The 16001-nt window shown below is 38.7% G+C and overlaps 1 protein-coding gene across 1 annotated transcript; it reads right to left on the bottom strand.

Annotated features, from left to right (window-relative positions):
* Window positions 1–374: 374 nt before the first annotated feature.
* On the bottom strand, window positions 375–15614 carry LOC103042047 (mitochondrial thiamine pyrophosphate carrier). Its single transcript, XM_049475906.1, has 7 exons — window positions 15457–15614; window positions 11621–11769; window positions 9783–9938; window positions 8329–8499; window positions 7190–7364; window positions 6416–6546; window positions 375–4549 (listed from the first exon to the last, which is right to left on the bottom strand). Exons 2-7 carry the CDS (start codon window positions 11741–11743, stop codon window positions 4370–4372), a joined length of 936 nt encoding a protein of 311 aa, XP_049331863.1. The 5' UTR covers window positions 11744–11769; window positions 15457–15614; the 3' UTR covers window positions 375–4369.
* Between the last annotated feature and the right edge of the window lie 387 nt (window positions 15615–16001).

Genomic DNA, 16001 nt, shown 5'->3' with positions numbered 1-16001 from the left:
ACTAGCATGCCAGTTATTTGAATACTTTTGCACATAACACTTTTCAGATTTTTATTTGATTCAAATTTTAAAAACCATGTTTCATTATCATTTCACTTTACAACTATTTGCTATTTTGTGTTGATATATATATATATATATATATATATATATATATATATAAGATATATAACTTCAAAATCTCAATAAAATACATTGAAGTTTGTGGTTGTAAGGTGACAATGTAAAAACGTTTAAGGGGTATAAGTACAGTATATACTGTTTATTACAATGTGCTAAACTGTACCCCATGTATTGTATCACTTTGTCCTTGCCAATTCACAACCCTAATATTCATATCAAAGTACTATTCATTCTTACAACATCTACAACACTGTTGTTATTGGGTTTTATTAAAAAAAATATTTCAGAAAACACTTTCCCACTCCAAATACACACAGACAGTATAGCAACATACATAAATACACCAAGTGATTGAAGAGAGCCACTTCAGGGCACTTGTTAAATTCAGGACTACAGCAAAAACACTGCAAAAAAATACTCAAATACTCAAAATTGATTGTCAGACATTAAAAAAAAATAACCAAGTATTCACTGCCTGGCCAAAAAAAAAAAAAAAAAAAAAAAAAACAAGTTGCCACCAAAAAAAAAAGATCACACTCGAATATTTAGTTGGACCACCTTTAGCTTTGATTGCAGAACGCATTCACTGTGGCATTGTTTCAAAAAGCTTCTGCAATGCAGCACTGATGATGATAAAAGTCTGGCCGCTGCACAAAGTCTTCTCCAGCACATCCCAAAAATTCTTAATGGGGTTAAGGTCTGAACTCTGTGGTGAACTCTCTCAATCCATGTGTGAAAATGATGATCTCATGCTCCCTGAATCACTCACAATTCCTCTTGGAATATGCCCGTGTCATCATGAAGGAAAAAATCCATTGATGGAATAACCTGGTCTATATTCAGTATATTCAGGTAGTCAGCTGACCTCATTCTTTCAGCACATCAGCACATACTGTTGCTGAACCTAGACCTGACCAACTGCAGCAACTCCACATAATTTACCTAGTTAAATCCAATTGAAGCTTTTTTTGGCCAGGCACATTATTCAATTTCTAATGTAACGTTTAAAAAAATTAAAAGGTGTTTAAAGGGCTCCATAACCCAATATGTGAACCATACACTTTAATGAACAACTGATAATCATGAACAAGCTGTATGACAAGCTTTATAGAATGCAATGCTATATGATCTAAATAAATACAAAAAGAAATTCATCTGTAGGCACTTGTGCATACTGATAAACAGATGAGCAAAAGTAAATGAAAACATCAAGCCAGAAATATGTTTCATGTTAAAAGGGAATTTCATTACTTTTTCATTACACTGCACAATCCAGTGGTTGCAATGTAAGAAGTCAGAATCAGATAATGAAATGAGTTTTTACATTTTGACCATTTAATTATGTAGTGAATTCTGAAAAATTGGTGAAATTGACCTTTAAATACACAACAAGTTCTAGTTACAAGGTGATGTTTTAACAGGATAAAGAGAAACCATAACTGTGTGTATAATTAATAATTGACTATAGAGTACAGGTTTTAAAACTAGAAAATGATAACATTTCTAGAAAGTAAATTTATTTCATTTTCCTATGTCACTGCAAGCACATTCTAAAACCATGACGGAAAAACAAACAGATAAATCCTACAGTACTATACAAATAATTCAGGAATCTGTGAAATTTAGAATGTAATGAATATTTTTCAGTAAAACACTTAATTATTATATTAAATTCAAACCAGAAAAAACACTTTTTTGCCAGATAGAGTTTTTCCATTTTAATTTTCACAGTAAACCTAAACCCACTGCTCAGTACTTTACATACCTTATTCTAAACATCACTGGATAGACAAATTTTGCACTGCTGCACACTAAACATATGTCTTTGGAACCATTAATGTTATTTACTTCACCCGTCAGTGGTTTTAATGTTATGGCTGATCTTTGTACAGTATGGACACACATTTTCATTAAAATTTGTTCTAAATTTGTAGATTAATATTATAGACTTAAAAACTATGAAGGAACAAATACATGATTAGATAACAGACAAATAAAGTGCTTGGGCTTCACACACACCTGACATAAAAACACAACCCAGGTGTTTTGGGACGAGTTGGAGCACAGGCAGAGTGAAGAAAATTAGTTAACAAGAACGTGTAAAAATATTTTGGCTTTTTTTTAGTTAACTTCATAATTGCACATGTATTCCTTCATAGTTTTGATGTCTTCAATATTAATCTACAATGTAGAAAATACTAAAATAAATACATTTCAAAAAATAAATGAGAATTTGTGTCCAAATTTTTGACAACCTGTATATTGGTATTGACATAGTTTTAACATCCATGTAATGTATTTCTAGTGTGCAGCAATGTTAGCCTGCCTGCCTTGTGTATAATCGATATTCGCATTTCATATTCCAGGGCAAAACGTCACTGAAAACAATCATGACATTGTGTATGAAGTTGATATTTAATAAACTCAACATCAGCTAAAGCGGTACATGAATATACAACTATGAAGAAATGTAACCGTAGCAATAACAATCTATGTATTATACCATGATATTGTTCAGTGCTAACATGTGACCTGTAGAAACGGGTTCAAAAACATTTAAAAGCCCCTCTGAGGAACAACAGTAAACAACAAGTGACTGAGATGATTTTTCACCTCAAAACTATTTCATATCCATTTTTGTTCCTGTGATACGTTATGCTAGCCTAATGTATTTAATTCCTGTTCTGAAAAGACCCACATCACAACAGAGAGAGAGAGAGACAGTCCCTGAGTCCAGAGAAATGAGGAAAGTTAAGCATGAGTGTTATTTAGGTTTTGTGAGCTACTGGATCACTGAGTGTTCATTTAGACTGCAGATCATTACTGCTGAAGTGTGTGATTAAAAAGTTCCAGACCAACCATCACCCTTACAAACACTGACTGACTGACTGAACAAATCTGCTAAAAATATTACAAAGTAAAATTTTAAAATCATTATTCACGGATAGTGAACCAGGAAAAGCTATGAATAAAAGCCTAGTTTTAAATTAGTATTAGCCAGGTTAGTGATGTTTGGATGTACTAACCCCTTAAAACAATAAAAAAAATGACAGATATTTCCATTTTCCTCAGCAAAGACATGTCTGACAGTTAGCATAAAGTAAACTGGGTGCCTAAATCACATTGGTTCTGGTATAGGGTGTCATTTGGTTACATTTAATACCAAATTCTTCTTTTAAAGAGACAATCCAAAATCTAATCCAACATGGCTTACAGTGAATGAATAGCTGCTAGTTAGTATTCGCATAAGGATGACTGACAGTTTTATTATTAGCTATGTTAACATCAGTTGCTTAAACTAATCTTGAGAGAAGCTAAATGAAGTTTCAGAGCCTTAAACCACTTTTCCACTGCAGGGCCGAACAAGCGCAGTTCTTAGCACAGTTAGCTAACTGTATTTCAGGCCATGAAACTGTCCAATGGGAGAACTGAGCAGCTGCCAAAGTGATGTTGGATGAGCCCAGTCACCAGCAATGCTAGTATGCTAGTATGGCTAACGCAGCATTTGCATCGTTGGACAAATCTGGTCACCGGAATGTGAACACAGCAGTAGCCATGTGGGTTAATGTGGGAGAGGCTGGTATTTACGTAAAAACACACAGTTCTTCAGTTTGTATTTGGTTAGCTAGTATGCCTGCTAGTTTCCTGCACTTCCTGGGCCCGATTAAACAATGCTGCAAATGGAAAAATAAACAGTTAACAGGTTAATGGTTCCACACCAGCACAGAACAGTATGGGACCAGCCTTAACAATCATTTGGACCTGCAGTGGAAAAGCATTAGAGTGTAAAACTGTTAGAGCACAGCAGTAATTACACAGATCTTACCTCAGGCTTCAAAATAGCTATTTAAAAAAACAATTGTAGGTTTATAGATATTCATGTTGAGATAAAAGAACCATGTCATGGTTTAAGATAAACGTGGTGATTTAGGCATGCAGCGTGATGCTAACTGTTAGGATTTAAGCCTTCATCCTTTCAGCTCAAGTGCAAAACACATGAAGCTAATTTTAGACCTTTTTGGAGGTGACTGATCAACATCACTTTGGGGTTTCGGTGGAAAATTGTGAAAATCTGTGAAAATCTGTGTTTGTGTTAAACCATCACTGTGTAGTTCTGACACTTAACAGGTATTAAGAAGATAAAAAAAATATTTTAAATAAACTATAAATCCCTCACACACAAACATAACACACGCACACACACACAGCAGTAGCTCCCACATCCTCCATGTTTCAGCTCCTCTGCTCATGGATGGCTCTTCAGGTTGGCGATGGCACTTGTGAAGAACTCATACCAGAAGAAAGTAAGTCCAGTGGAGACAGCAGCTTTCAGCAAGCTAGGAGAAAGGCCCTTAAAGAATCCGCGCAGACCCTCCTCTTTCAAGATTCTCATCGCACAGTCCACAAAGCCCCGATACGTCCGCACCTGCAGAGCAAACACAGAAACACCACTTTAAGAACCATTCAGTGCCTATAGGAGAACGTGACAGAGCAACAACTGACAAATCAAGTTAAAATTATTTACATTTTTTAAGCAAATTAATTACGATGCAGCAAAGCGACACTGAACAACACCAATAAGTTGAACAAATTCTTCAGACTAATCATAGATTTGGGAGTCCAAGGTCCCAACAGTGTGGTCCTGAACATGACAAAGACTCCTTCAGCTGTTGATTCTGCTTTTCCTGATTTATTTTACGCATTTTTGCACAGATTTGGGGAGCAACAATTTGGAGAAGAAATTGAAGCAGATAGCCAGTATGCAAACAAGTCCCACTGATATATGGTTACACACGATATGGACCGAGCATAAAATCTTCTGTATTCTTTTTTTTTTTTTTTCCCCAATTTTACTCCAACCCACATTAGGACTCCCCCTATCACTAGTAATGCCCCAACAGACCAGGAAGTCGAAGACTAGCACACGCCTCCTCCGACACATGCGAAGTCAGCCACCACTTCTTTTTGAGCTGCTGCTGATGCACCATTTCCGAGTGGCATCAAAGCGCACTCAGAGGAAAGCGCAGTAACTCGGTAAAGGTCAGCTCACAGACGCTGTGCTGCGGACATCACATTTGGAGTGATGTGGGGTTGGTTGGTTGTTGAGGTTTTATTGCCACTTCAGCACAAAATTGGCTATTTGTGGCATACACTTGGTTTTATATGTCTAGATAGAGTACAGTTGTTAAAAGGTTATAGCATGATAAGGAAAAACCTAAACTCTCTATAGGTGTATTAAATTAGGTGTTTAAGGTTAAGATGTGATAAAAAACTTCACATCTCTGGTGGGGTTTTTTTTCCCAAAAAGGTCTTTTATGTTCTTTTCTTGATAGTAAAATTGTCTTACATGGTTAAAGGCAGAACAGTCGATGAGGATGTGTTTCATTGTTAGTGGGATGTTGCATGGTTGACAAGATGGCATTTTGTTGTTTGTTATATGGTCTATGTGTTAGTTTTAAGTGACCTATGCGGCATCTTGTGTAGATTGTCTGATTTGATCTTGAGTTAAAGCTCTTGGTCCCACTCTTCTTGCCATTTGGATTTGATGAAGGAGTTTATGATGTAAAAAAGGGCCAAAAGTGGGATTGAGATCTCTTTTGTTGATGCTTTCTTGGCAAGGTCATCTGCCATATCATTTCCTGTAAACCCACAGTGGCCTGGGATCCTGCAGAAAGCTATCTGGTATCTTTGTTTATGCAGAAAGCTGACTTTTGTGAATATTTAAAAAATAATGGAATGGTATGTATTTAATGAGTATTTAATGTATTTAATGAGTTTTTAATGTATTTAATGAGCTTGAAGGCAGGATTTTATGTCTGAGCAGATTAGGTAGGAGTGATGTGGGGAGAGAGTGCCATCTACCCACCAGAGGGAGCAGGGCCAATTGTGCTCCCTCTGAACACCGGCAGCTGATGGTAAAGCTGCATGAGCGGGGGTTTAAACCTGCGACCTCCCGCTCATAGTGGCAACGCTTTAGACCGCTGGACCACTCGGCACCCCTAAAATCTTCACTATTCTTCAGCTTCATGACTTACAGCAGGAGTGCATGTTAATGAAAGATGTTTTGCTAATCGACAGCAGCAGGCTAATGGCTGTTTAATATCTACCATGGACGTAGACGAGACGAGGGCCTTACCATAGTTACCATAGTGCCTCCACATAGCTTGATGTTCATACCTAATCAGGGTTCCAGACTAACTTTTTTTTAAATTTCAAATCCGTCATAATTATTCTTGATACATATAGCTGCTCTTTCACATCAACAAAGCGCATATGAGGGTGTGGACTGTACCTGGCCGAAGTGCATTCTGGCCTGTTCGAATCCGCCGACCTGCAGTCTCTTTTTGAAGAGGTCGAATGGGTAGGTGAGGGTTTTGCTGATGACCCCTGCGGCGCTGCCACTCAGCAGACTCTGCAGACCACCTAATAAACATCAAGACATGTTACATTAAAGACACAAAAGTAATGTGGCTAAAACATTAATGAAAGCTTAATGTAAAAATTTACTTTGTGTAAATGTGATATTGTAAGTTATTGTGATATCCTGGCTTTTAGCAAAATGGCTTCAAAGTCCTTTATTGGTTTTGCTCTATACAGGAAGAGACTGTTTAGTCTACTTATTAACAGTAAAAACGTATGAATTCGGTAGTCAGAGTCAACACCGGTCGCATATACAAACATAACCGGCTAAGCTCTGAACACACACAAACTGAAAGTTTATAAAAGCGCTGTGCCAAAATACCAATCTGGAATCTGGCAACCTTGTCCTTTGCTTAGTAATAAGACTCACAACGCATTTTTAAGACTTTCATTAGTGGATATTTAGATGGAATATTTATATTAGTGGTGGCAATCACTAAATAAAATAATACAGACTAGATCCTTTGCTGACTTTATTTTTATATCTCAGGGTGGTTTTGATGCTTAGATTTAGTTTAAATTAGTTTTGATTTTTTGAACATTATCACAATATATCAGTATAATGAATGATGGTCCTTGTATTGTAAAGTGAATCATATGTATTGCCAGATTCTTGCCAATATACAGCCCAATATGCAGCCCTGACCTTTAGATTTGGTGCTGTCGTTGTCCAGCAGCTTTTTGAAGATGTTGTAGAAGAAGAACTGGAGGCCTGCATATGGGAAAACAGCCACCAGCGTGGGGGTGAGGCCTCTGTAGAAGGTGAGCGCCCCCTCCTGCCGGTACATGGTGACCACAGCGTGCCGGAGTGTTCGATACACCTGCAAGTCATTTCTGTTACCACACATATCCATTTAGCTCTATCAAAATAGTAACACAACATAACAAGTGTTTACATTGATCAAGCATTATGAACATTATTAACACCTCCTTTGTTACTATACCCATTATCTATTTGTTCAGCTCCACTGAGCACACAGGACCTTCTGCAGTTCTATAATCACAGACTGCAGTCATTCAGTAATTGTCACTGCGGTGACACTGGAATAGTGTTGTACGTGTTAGTATGTGTTGTGCTGATACGAGTGGATCAGATGCAGCAGTGCTGCTGGAGTTTTTGAACACTGTGTTTATTCACTGTCCTCCTCTCTATTGGACACTCCTACCTATATCTGCTCCACCTTTTAGATAAAGTAAAGTCAGAGACTGAAGCTCTGAATATGTTGCTGCACAGTTTGTGCTGGTAATCCTCTGGTCCTTCATCAGTGCCCATAGGACGCTCCCCACTGAGGTGTTGAAAAACTCCAGCAGCACTGCTGTGTCTGATACACTCAAACACACAGCGCAACACCACCACATACCCCACCACCATGCCAGTGTCTTTGCTGTGCTGAGATTAACCCTGAGAATAATAGCTGCTCTAGCTGCTCTAATAGTGACCACTGAAGAACAGAGTGATAGGAGGATAATGAAGTATGCTGAGATACTACAGTCTGTAATTATTACAGAATTACAAAGTGATCATAATGTTATTCTTAATCTGTGTAGGTTGTCAATTTCCAAGTTATAAGGTAAGTACTCTGAATGAAAAGCCGTTTTTGGTGATAATTTTAACTAAATGAAATTGTTATGTAACTGATTATGTAAATAATAGGGTGATTAGCTATGTTACATTTATATACTGGTGCAAAACCCATCTACAAGTTTGTGCTAAATGGAAAGTAAAGCATGGTGCCACCTGCAGCAGGTGTGTGTGTGTGTGTGCGTGTGTGTGTATGTGTGTACCTTTGGTTCTCCCTGGGCAGCGAAGCGTGTGCGGAGTGTGTCGAGTGGCTGGCAGGCGATGGTTGCTGAGCAGGCGGCTAAACCACCACATAGAAAGTGAACCCCGGCCATCTGGCTGTTATAGGAAGTGTTCTTATGGACCAACTCTGTCAGTGCCTCAAAACTGGCAAACTACACACACACGCACATGCGGACACACACACACACACACACACAAAGTTTGTAATAACCCAATTGCCATTGGCCACATAGTATCTATAAAAATGGACAACAGGACAGGCAGTAGATGGCTGATAGTACTGCTTAAAGGTTTGTAAAATCTGTGTGAGAAATGTGGCCCTGAATAATATTTCAGTATTTCAGTAAATGTTTGTGATAATGATATTCCTGGTGATCCCTTTTTTATCACAATATGCTTTTATATGTTTGTTTTTTAAACAAAAAGCAGTCTATTAGGTCTATTAGGCCAGCGGTTCTCAAACTGGAGGCCTGCAAAGGGGGGCTAAAGGGGGCACAGAATAGGAGTAGGTTCTATGTTGCGCTTCTGTGTATACTTTTCAGTTATGTATTTTATCATTATCTGATTTGGGCATATCTTTAAAAAACAGAGAGTAATGACAAACAAATTGAAAGAGAAATGTTGCAAACCCTGTGTTTTTTGTTTTTTAACATGGGTTGGGTGGGGGGTTCGGGGTCCGAAGGGCACAAACTAAAGAAGTGGGTCTGACTAAATAATATGTTCTTTTTAGGAAGTACTTAATAGCTCCTGTGATGCTGGAGAAGATAAAAGGTTTGCTCTTGAGCACATGCATGTCTGTTTAGGAGCGTGAACTGCTCAGATGAATGTCAGATATGAGTAACATTAATACGATTATATGGCCATCCTAAAATAAACATAAGATTTGGTGAGAAAATCAGATTAACACACTACCTGCTTTGTGAGCGCAGCCTTTAAGATTACTAGTTTTAGAGATTAGATAAGAGAGCTACTTTAAAATGTGTAATATTTAAATACCCATGCTGGTTTTTAGGTTGTAATGTGACGCTGATGCAGTTCCATTACTTTGCTGTGTATGTAAAATACTACAAAGTAGTTATAACAGGGTTTAGACCTAATTATTTTAGAGCCCTGCTATAGAAAAACAGCCTGGCCAGCTCAAACTGGTTAAGCTGATTGGGTATGTTTTTGTTTAAGTGTAATGGTTTAGTTAGTCTAGAAACATGATCAAACTAACCAAAATCAAATCCAACATACACTGTGCTGATGAAGAGCTGGTTAACCAGACAGCTTACCAGTACAGGTACATGTTTCAACCATCTGAACCCAGCTACCAGTAAAAGCTAGTCTTTAGCTGGATTTCTCAGCAGGGATTTTCGGTACAGTCAGTATACAGATGTGTAGATATGATTAGAGTCACAGTGATGCTGTTCCCTCTCTGTGGAGTGTGTGTTACCTGAACGGCTCCGTAACACACAGACAGCAGCTGGGCGGGAATGTGGCCTTTCCAGAAAGCCGGAAGTCCCTCCTCTTTTAGGATACAGCGAGATGCCTGCAGCAGGCCGGAGTACTTCCCCTGAGGCTTTCTGGAGGAAACACGCTCAATCTGCAGCTACATCACAAACACACACCGTCAGATCACATCACAAACACATCACCAACAACACACAACCACAAAATACACAAAAATAAATTAATGCTGTGAAAAGGGAGAAAAACACACACAAACAAGAAACAATCAACTGTTACTGTTCACTTATAATGAGGATAACCCTTAGTTTATAATATAGCTGAGCATTATAAAGAACAAAGGTTCAAATAAAGTTATAAATAAATTATACATTTAAAGGGATGAAGGGAAGATAATAAAGTACGTAAAATAACAGAAGAAGTACAGATCTACAAAGTTTTCTATATGATTTGTATGGAGCTCATAAGGTGGACAGTGAGTGTAGGAACAAGGAAGTGGTCATAATCATTTGATACTTATTTTTGCACTCATATGACCCATTTCTGACACTTTGTAACCATGACTTGATATTTTCTGTAACTTTTTTATTTTCGTCTCAAGTGAAGCATAATATGAATATGGTTTCTAAAGTTTTCCCTCCATCCTGAGAAGTAGTTTGAGTTGGGCAGTGGGGTGGAGAGGAACTGTGAGTCAGACAGTGATTCATGCTGTAAGCATTCACACTGTTTCCACATGAGATCAGTGTCTGTGGCAGAACCGCAAAGTACTGAACTGTTTCTGAGAAAGAAAACAAGGCCAGTGTGTTTTACTGTCTTTCTGTAAAAGGTTTATTGGCTTAATTCAGATTCTCTCCAATTCTAATACAGACTGATTTTGCTGTTTGAGTTTGCTGTTAAGGAGCATAACACTACTGTCTTTTTATTAGAAGGGTCTGAATGCATTCATTCACAATAGAACCTAGAAGAACACTTATCAGATTTGAAAGTAAGACATTTTATTATTTAGTGAAAAATTTTAATTCATTTAGAACTTGATAAAATAGTTGAGACAGAGCCAAATAAGGCTGGACAATTAAGGGCTTAAAACAAGTCCAAGTCTCTCAGAAACAAAATAGGCAGATGTTTACTAATCTGCCAAAAACTTGTAAAACAAATGTTTCTTTTCGTAAATTCTGGAGAAATCCCTGTGTGAAAGGGACAGGGTTGATGGTACAAAGTGAATGCTGGTGATCTTCGGGCTCTCAGGCGGCACTACATTATAAAATAAGTACTGATTCTGTACTGGAAATCAAAGCCTGGGCTCAGGATATACTTCAAAAATCAGTTTTTGATTAAATGTATAAATGTAGGTTAACGTGTATCATACAAAGAAAAAGCCATATGACAACACCATCCTGAAATGTTAAATAGAACAGTTTTCAGTTTTGCTTCAGCCCACTTTAAATGAGTTTAGCTGTTCTATTATGGGTTCGTTTCCTCTTCCCCTTTACATCTTTTTTTTTTTTATCTCAATTTAAAAAGGTTAAATAGTTTCTCAGACAGGGATTAGGCCTAATCCTGAAATATACAGCACTGCAAATAAAGAATTTCCATAATAAGGGACATGTAGTCTATCACTACAAGGACTAATCCCTGTACAGAAAGCCAACCCAGAGGGATTAAGCTTAGTGACATGTGTTCGATGTTCTATTGTGAATATATTTTTGATGTATTTTTATTTTACACAGTGTACTAACTTTTACAGAATTGTTCTTTGTCCCTCTGCTGATGCGTGTAACAAAGTAGCAGCATTACAGGAATCCCCCATTATCATTACAGTCCTACCTGGAACCTGATCTTCACCACATCCAGTGGGCTAATAATGGCCCGGGTGACCATGCCGGCAGCTGACCCGGCCAGAGCGGCCTCCTCCGGGGTCAGAGCTGAACTGGGGTCATATCCCACCATCCCAGCTCTCCAGTGGAGCCTGCAGGCTGACGACACACAGCACCAGAAAGCACTTTTAAAACTATACAGAATCCACAAACGTGACCAAAAAACATTTTTACAGCAGTGCAAAGGAGAGGCTGGACAAAATATCGATATTGTGATATATCATATCACTTTCGTTTAGGCTGGATAATGAAATTCGATACCAAAAAGGCACCATCTGAAATCTCTTGGTACTACTGAATACCAAAAGGACTAAAAAAAATAAAAAATAAATTAGAAAAAAAAGAGCCTGTTTTGATACTATGCATGAGTGCATACAGCGAGGTAAAAACAAACACGATAATGCCCTGGTGCACACAAGCAGAGACTGTGCGCAGAAACACAGTGAGCATGCAAATTGGTAATCATTTAAATTGTCAACACACCGCCGATGTGCTAAATTCTTAGGTGCTTGCTCTCTCGCGCCGTCTCCCTCCTCTTTCTTTCTCTCTGAGATCTTATAATACAGTAAAAAAGCTTTAGTCTGCCTGACCTAAACCACACTACACTTTTATTACTGCCCACCTCTCAAAAATCACAATATTAAAACTAAAGTTTCATAAAGCAATATTGTAGCAATATTTGTAGTTTAAGCACAAGCAGTGAGTTTTGTTCTCAATAAAGCACCACAGATCCAAAAAGATGAAGTCTCTCCTGAGGACAGTGCGAAAATGAGATTACTCATGTCGGCTGTTAAATAAATACAATGTATAATAACAATTATCTTTTTTTTTGGTTACAATTTAGAAAAAGGTATTTTAAGTATCCTATCAAACCGGTATCAACAGTTTTAAAACAATAACCAGTCCTACTTTGGCTTGTCATACATTATCGATATGTGCTAACAGATATAGATTTTTCTTTTATTGAAACATAGGTGCTCCTCCACATGGTGGCACTAAAGAATACGTAAACCAGCAGTGAGGAATATTGGTTGCAGTGTTATCCGGATTCTGCCCTCATTTACTGCTCTAACAACAATTGATTTATTAATATAAATATTAATGTAACCCACTTTCGACAGTTCTGTTTGGTTTATCATTTATCCATTTGTTTAATACATTACATGTAAATAAATGTATTAATTATTTAAATATAAAAATAGCTTTGAATATTTTAGAAAAACACAATGCGCATGCATATACAGTGATGTTTTTTGTCATCAATATCAATTATTTGGACATGCATTCAACCATCTCTTTAAAATAAAGACTTCAAATCATAGGAATTAGTGGACTTGCTTTTAAACATGCTTTTTTAAATGATTTTCTTTTTCCCCAAATGGCACCCATTCGGTGGAAAGGCCCTTATGGAAAAATACATTTTCACTCTGTTTACAAAGTGAAAATTACGACCACATTTCATGGAAATACCCAGTGAATAAGCAGTTTCTGGTTATATACACTGCTCAAAAAAATAAAGGGAACACTCAAATAACACAATATAACTCCAAGTAAATCAAACTTCTGTGAAATTAAATTGTCCACTTAGGAAGCAACACTGATTGACAATCAATTTCACCTGCTGTTGTGCAAATGGAATAGACAACAGGTGGAAATTATTGGCAATTAGCAAGACACACTCAATAAAGGAGTGGTTCTGCAGGTGGGGACCACAGACCACTTCTCAGAACCTATGCTGTCTGGCTGATGTTTTGGTCAGTTTTGAATGTTGGTGGTTCTTTCACACTCGTGGTAGCATGAGACGGACTCTACAACCCACACAAGTGGCTCAGGTAGTGCAGCTCATCCAGGATGGCACATCAATGCGAGCTGTGGCAAGAAGGTTTGCTGTGTCTGTCAGCGTAGTGTCTAGAGGCTGGAGGCGCTACCAGGAGACAGGCCAGTACACCAGGAGACGTGGAGGAGGCCGTAGGAGGGCAACAACCAAGCAGAAGGAACGCTACCTCCGCCTTTGTGCAAGAAGGAACAGGAGGAGCACTGCCAGAGCCCTGCAAAATGACCTCCAGCAGGCCACAAATGTGCATGTGTCTGCACAAACGGTTAGAAACCGACTCCATGAGGATGGTATGAGGGCCCGACGTCCACAGATGGGGGTTGTGCTCACAGCCCAACACCGTGCAGGACGCTTGGCATTTGCCAGAGAACACCAGGATTGGCAAATTCGCCACTGGCGCCTTGTGCTCTTCACAGATGAAAGCAGGTTCACACTGAGCACATGACAGACGTGACGAGTCTGGAGACGCCGGGGAGAGCGGTCTGCTGCCTGCAACATCCTCCAGCATGACCGGTTTGGCAGTGGGTCAGTAATGGTGTGGGGTGGCATTTCTTTGGAGGGCCGCACAGCCCTCCATGTGCTCACCAGAGGCAGCCTGACTGCCATTAGGTACCGAGATGAGATCCTCAGACCCCTTGTGTGACCATATGCTGGTGCGGTTGGCCCTGGTTTCCTCCTAATGCAGGACAATGCTAGACCTCATGTGGCTGGAGTGTGTCAGCAGTTCCTGCAAGATGAAGGCATTGAAGCTATGGACTGGCCCGCCCTTTCCCCAGACCTGAATCCGATTGAGCACATCTGGGACATCATGTCTCGCTCCATCCACCAACGTCACGTTGCACCACAGACTGTCCAGAAGTTGGCGGATGCTTTAGTCCAGGTCTGGGAGGAGATCCCTCAGGAGACCATCCGCCACCTCATCAGGAGCATGCCCAGGCGTTGTAGGGAGGTCATACAGGCACGTGGAGGCCACACACAATACTGAGCCTCATTTTGACTTGTTTTAAGGACATTACATTAAAGTTGGATCAGCCTGTAGTGTGTTTTTTCACTTTAATTTTGTGTGTGGCTCCAAATCCAGGCCTCCATTGATTAATAAATTTGATTTCCATTGATGATTTTTGTGTGATTTTGTTGTCAGCACATTCAACTTTGTACAGAACAAAGTATTCAATGAGAATATTTCATTCATTCAGATCTAGGATGTGTTATTTGAGTGTTCCCTTTATTTTTTTGAGCAGTGTATTTCTGTTTTACCACACTCCAGTACTATTGTAAAACTCCAACCTGCCACACATGTGACTGTTCTTTTCTGTTTGGTTTTCACTGCTATAATTGACTGTTTTATAAATGTATGAAAATGTTCTAAGAGACAAAACCGATCTTGTTATGATGTGTAAATGCTGAGATAGGATTGTCTCTTAGAAAAAAAAGAAACATAAGCACTCTAAATTCCCTTAGACTCGCTTTACAATTTGACTTCATAAAGTTACTGCTTCCTGAAATTGCAGTGGTGAATAATACTGGTTGTTAAATTCTGTGAAACTGACACCAATAAATCTATAATCTGATAAATTCTGGAATTTCCTTATTTATAAGTATTTTATCCTCTTCAGTAACACAGATGTTGTAAAGTATTGTAGAATTGTAGATATTGAGGATTTATTAGTAAGGTAGTTAGTAGCAGATTTACTGTATGGTGATTTCATCATTACCATGGGCAACGTATGGTAATAATATTGTACCAAGATACGCCCTGTGAGCATGACAATAATAATCACTGATTAATCAAGTGATATAAAAATGAATCGACAGATTAATAGAGCATTATAATAAGCCGCACAGACCGACCGATCACTTCAGGACATTCAGTTACAGTGTTTTATTTCACCCAGTAACTGAGGAGTTTACAGACTGACCGCTTTCAGCACCCGAACACCAGAGACTCTTACCTCCAGAGGATCAGAACCTGCAGCAGCCGCGGCGTGTAATAAACCAGCGTCCCCGCGTTTACCCGCTACATCACCGGGTCACCGACTCCGCGCGGCTCCTTGACAGTGTTATGAACTCGCCATGAGGGCAAACTGACACACACCCAGTGAGTAGCAGCGCTGCGGGCGCGTCCCAAACCGCCGAGAAATAGTGCACTGAGTAGTACACACAGAGCCGGGTTATGGAGAGCCTGCCCACTTCCTCAACCAGAAAATAACTGCTAACCGCTAGAGGGAGTCCTAAATAAATGAGGGTCAAAACAGCTCAATGGCTCAAATTTGCAATTAAAAATAGTAGTTTAACTATTTGTCAAAATATTAGTTTAATTTTGGAAAGTATACTTAAGTATTTTGATAAAAAGGCAAAGGAAACTTTTTTTCCCATTAAACGATTTTTGGACATTACTGCTACTGTGAGCTGACTGGACAGTCTTTTCTATGTTTTATAAAATAATAAGTTTTGTGAAATAATTATACAGTAAGCACTACAGAAATCAAGTGGTTTG

Source organism: Astyanax mexicanus, chromosome 3, assembly GCF_023375975.1.
Source record: "Astyanax mexicanus isolate ESR-SI-001 chromosome 3, AstMex3_surface, whole genome shotgun sequence".
Classification (NCBI taxonomy): Eukaryota; Metazoa; Chordata; class Actinopteri; order Characiformes; family Acestrorhamphidae; genus Astyanax; species Astyanax mexicanus.
This window is presented reverse-complemented; position numbering and strand designations above follow the sequence as displayed.

Coding starts and splice junctions, on each gene's coding strand:
- LOC103042047 (XM_049475906.1), bottom strand. CDS start 11,743: ATGGTGGGATATGACCCCAGTTCAGCTCTGACCCCGGAGGAGGCCGCT. Junction 8,500..9,782: donor TGTGTTACGGAGCCGTTCAG/GTAACACACACT, acceptor GTGTGTGTGTAG/TTTGCCAGTTTTGAGGCACT. Junction 6,547..7,189: donor CGACAGCACCAAATCTAAAG/GTCAGGGCTGCA, acceptor GATGTTTATTAG/GTGGTCTGCAGAGTCTGCTG.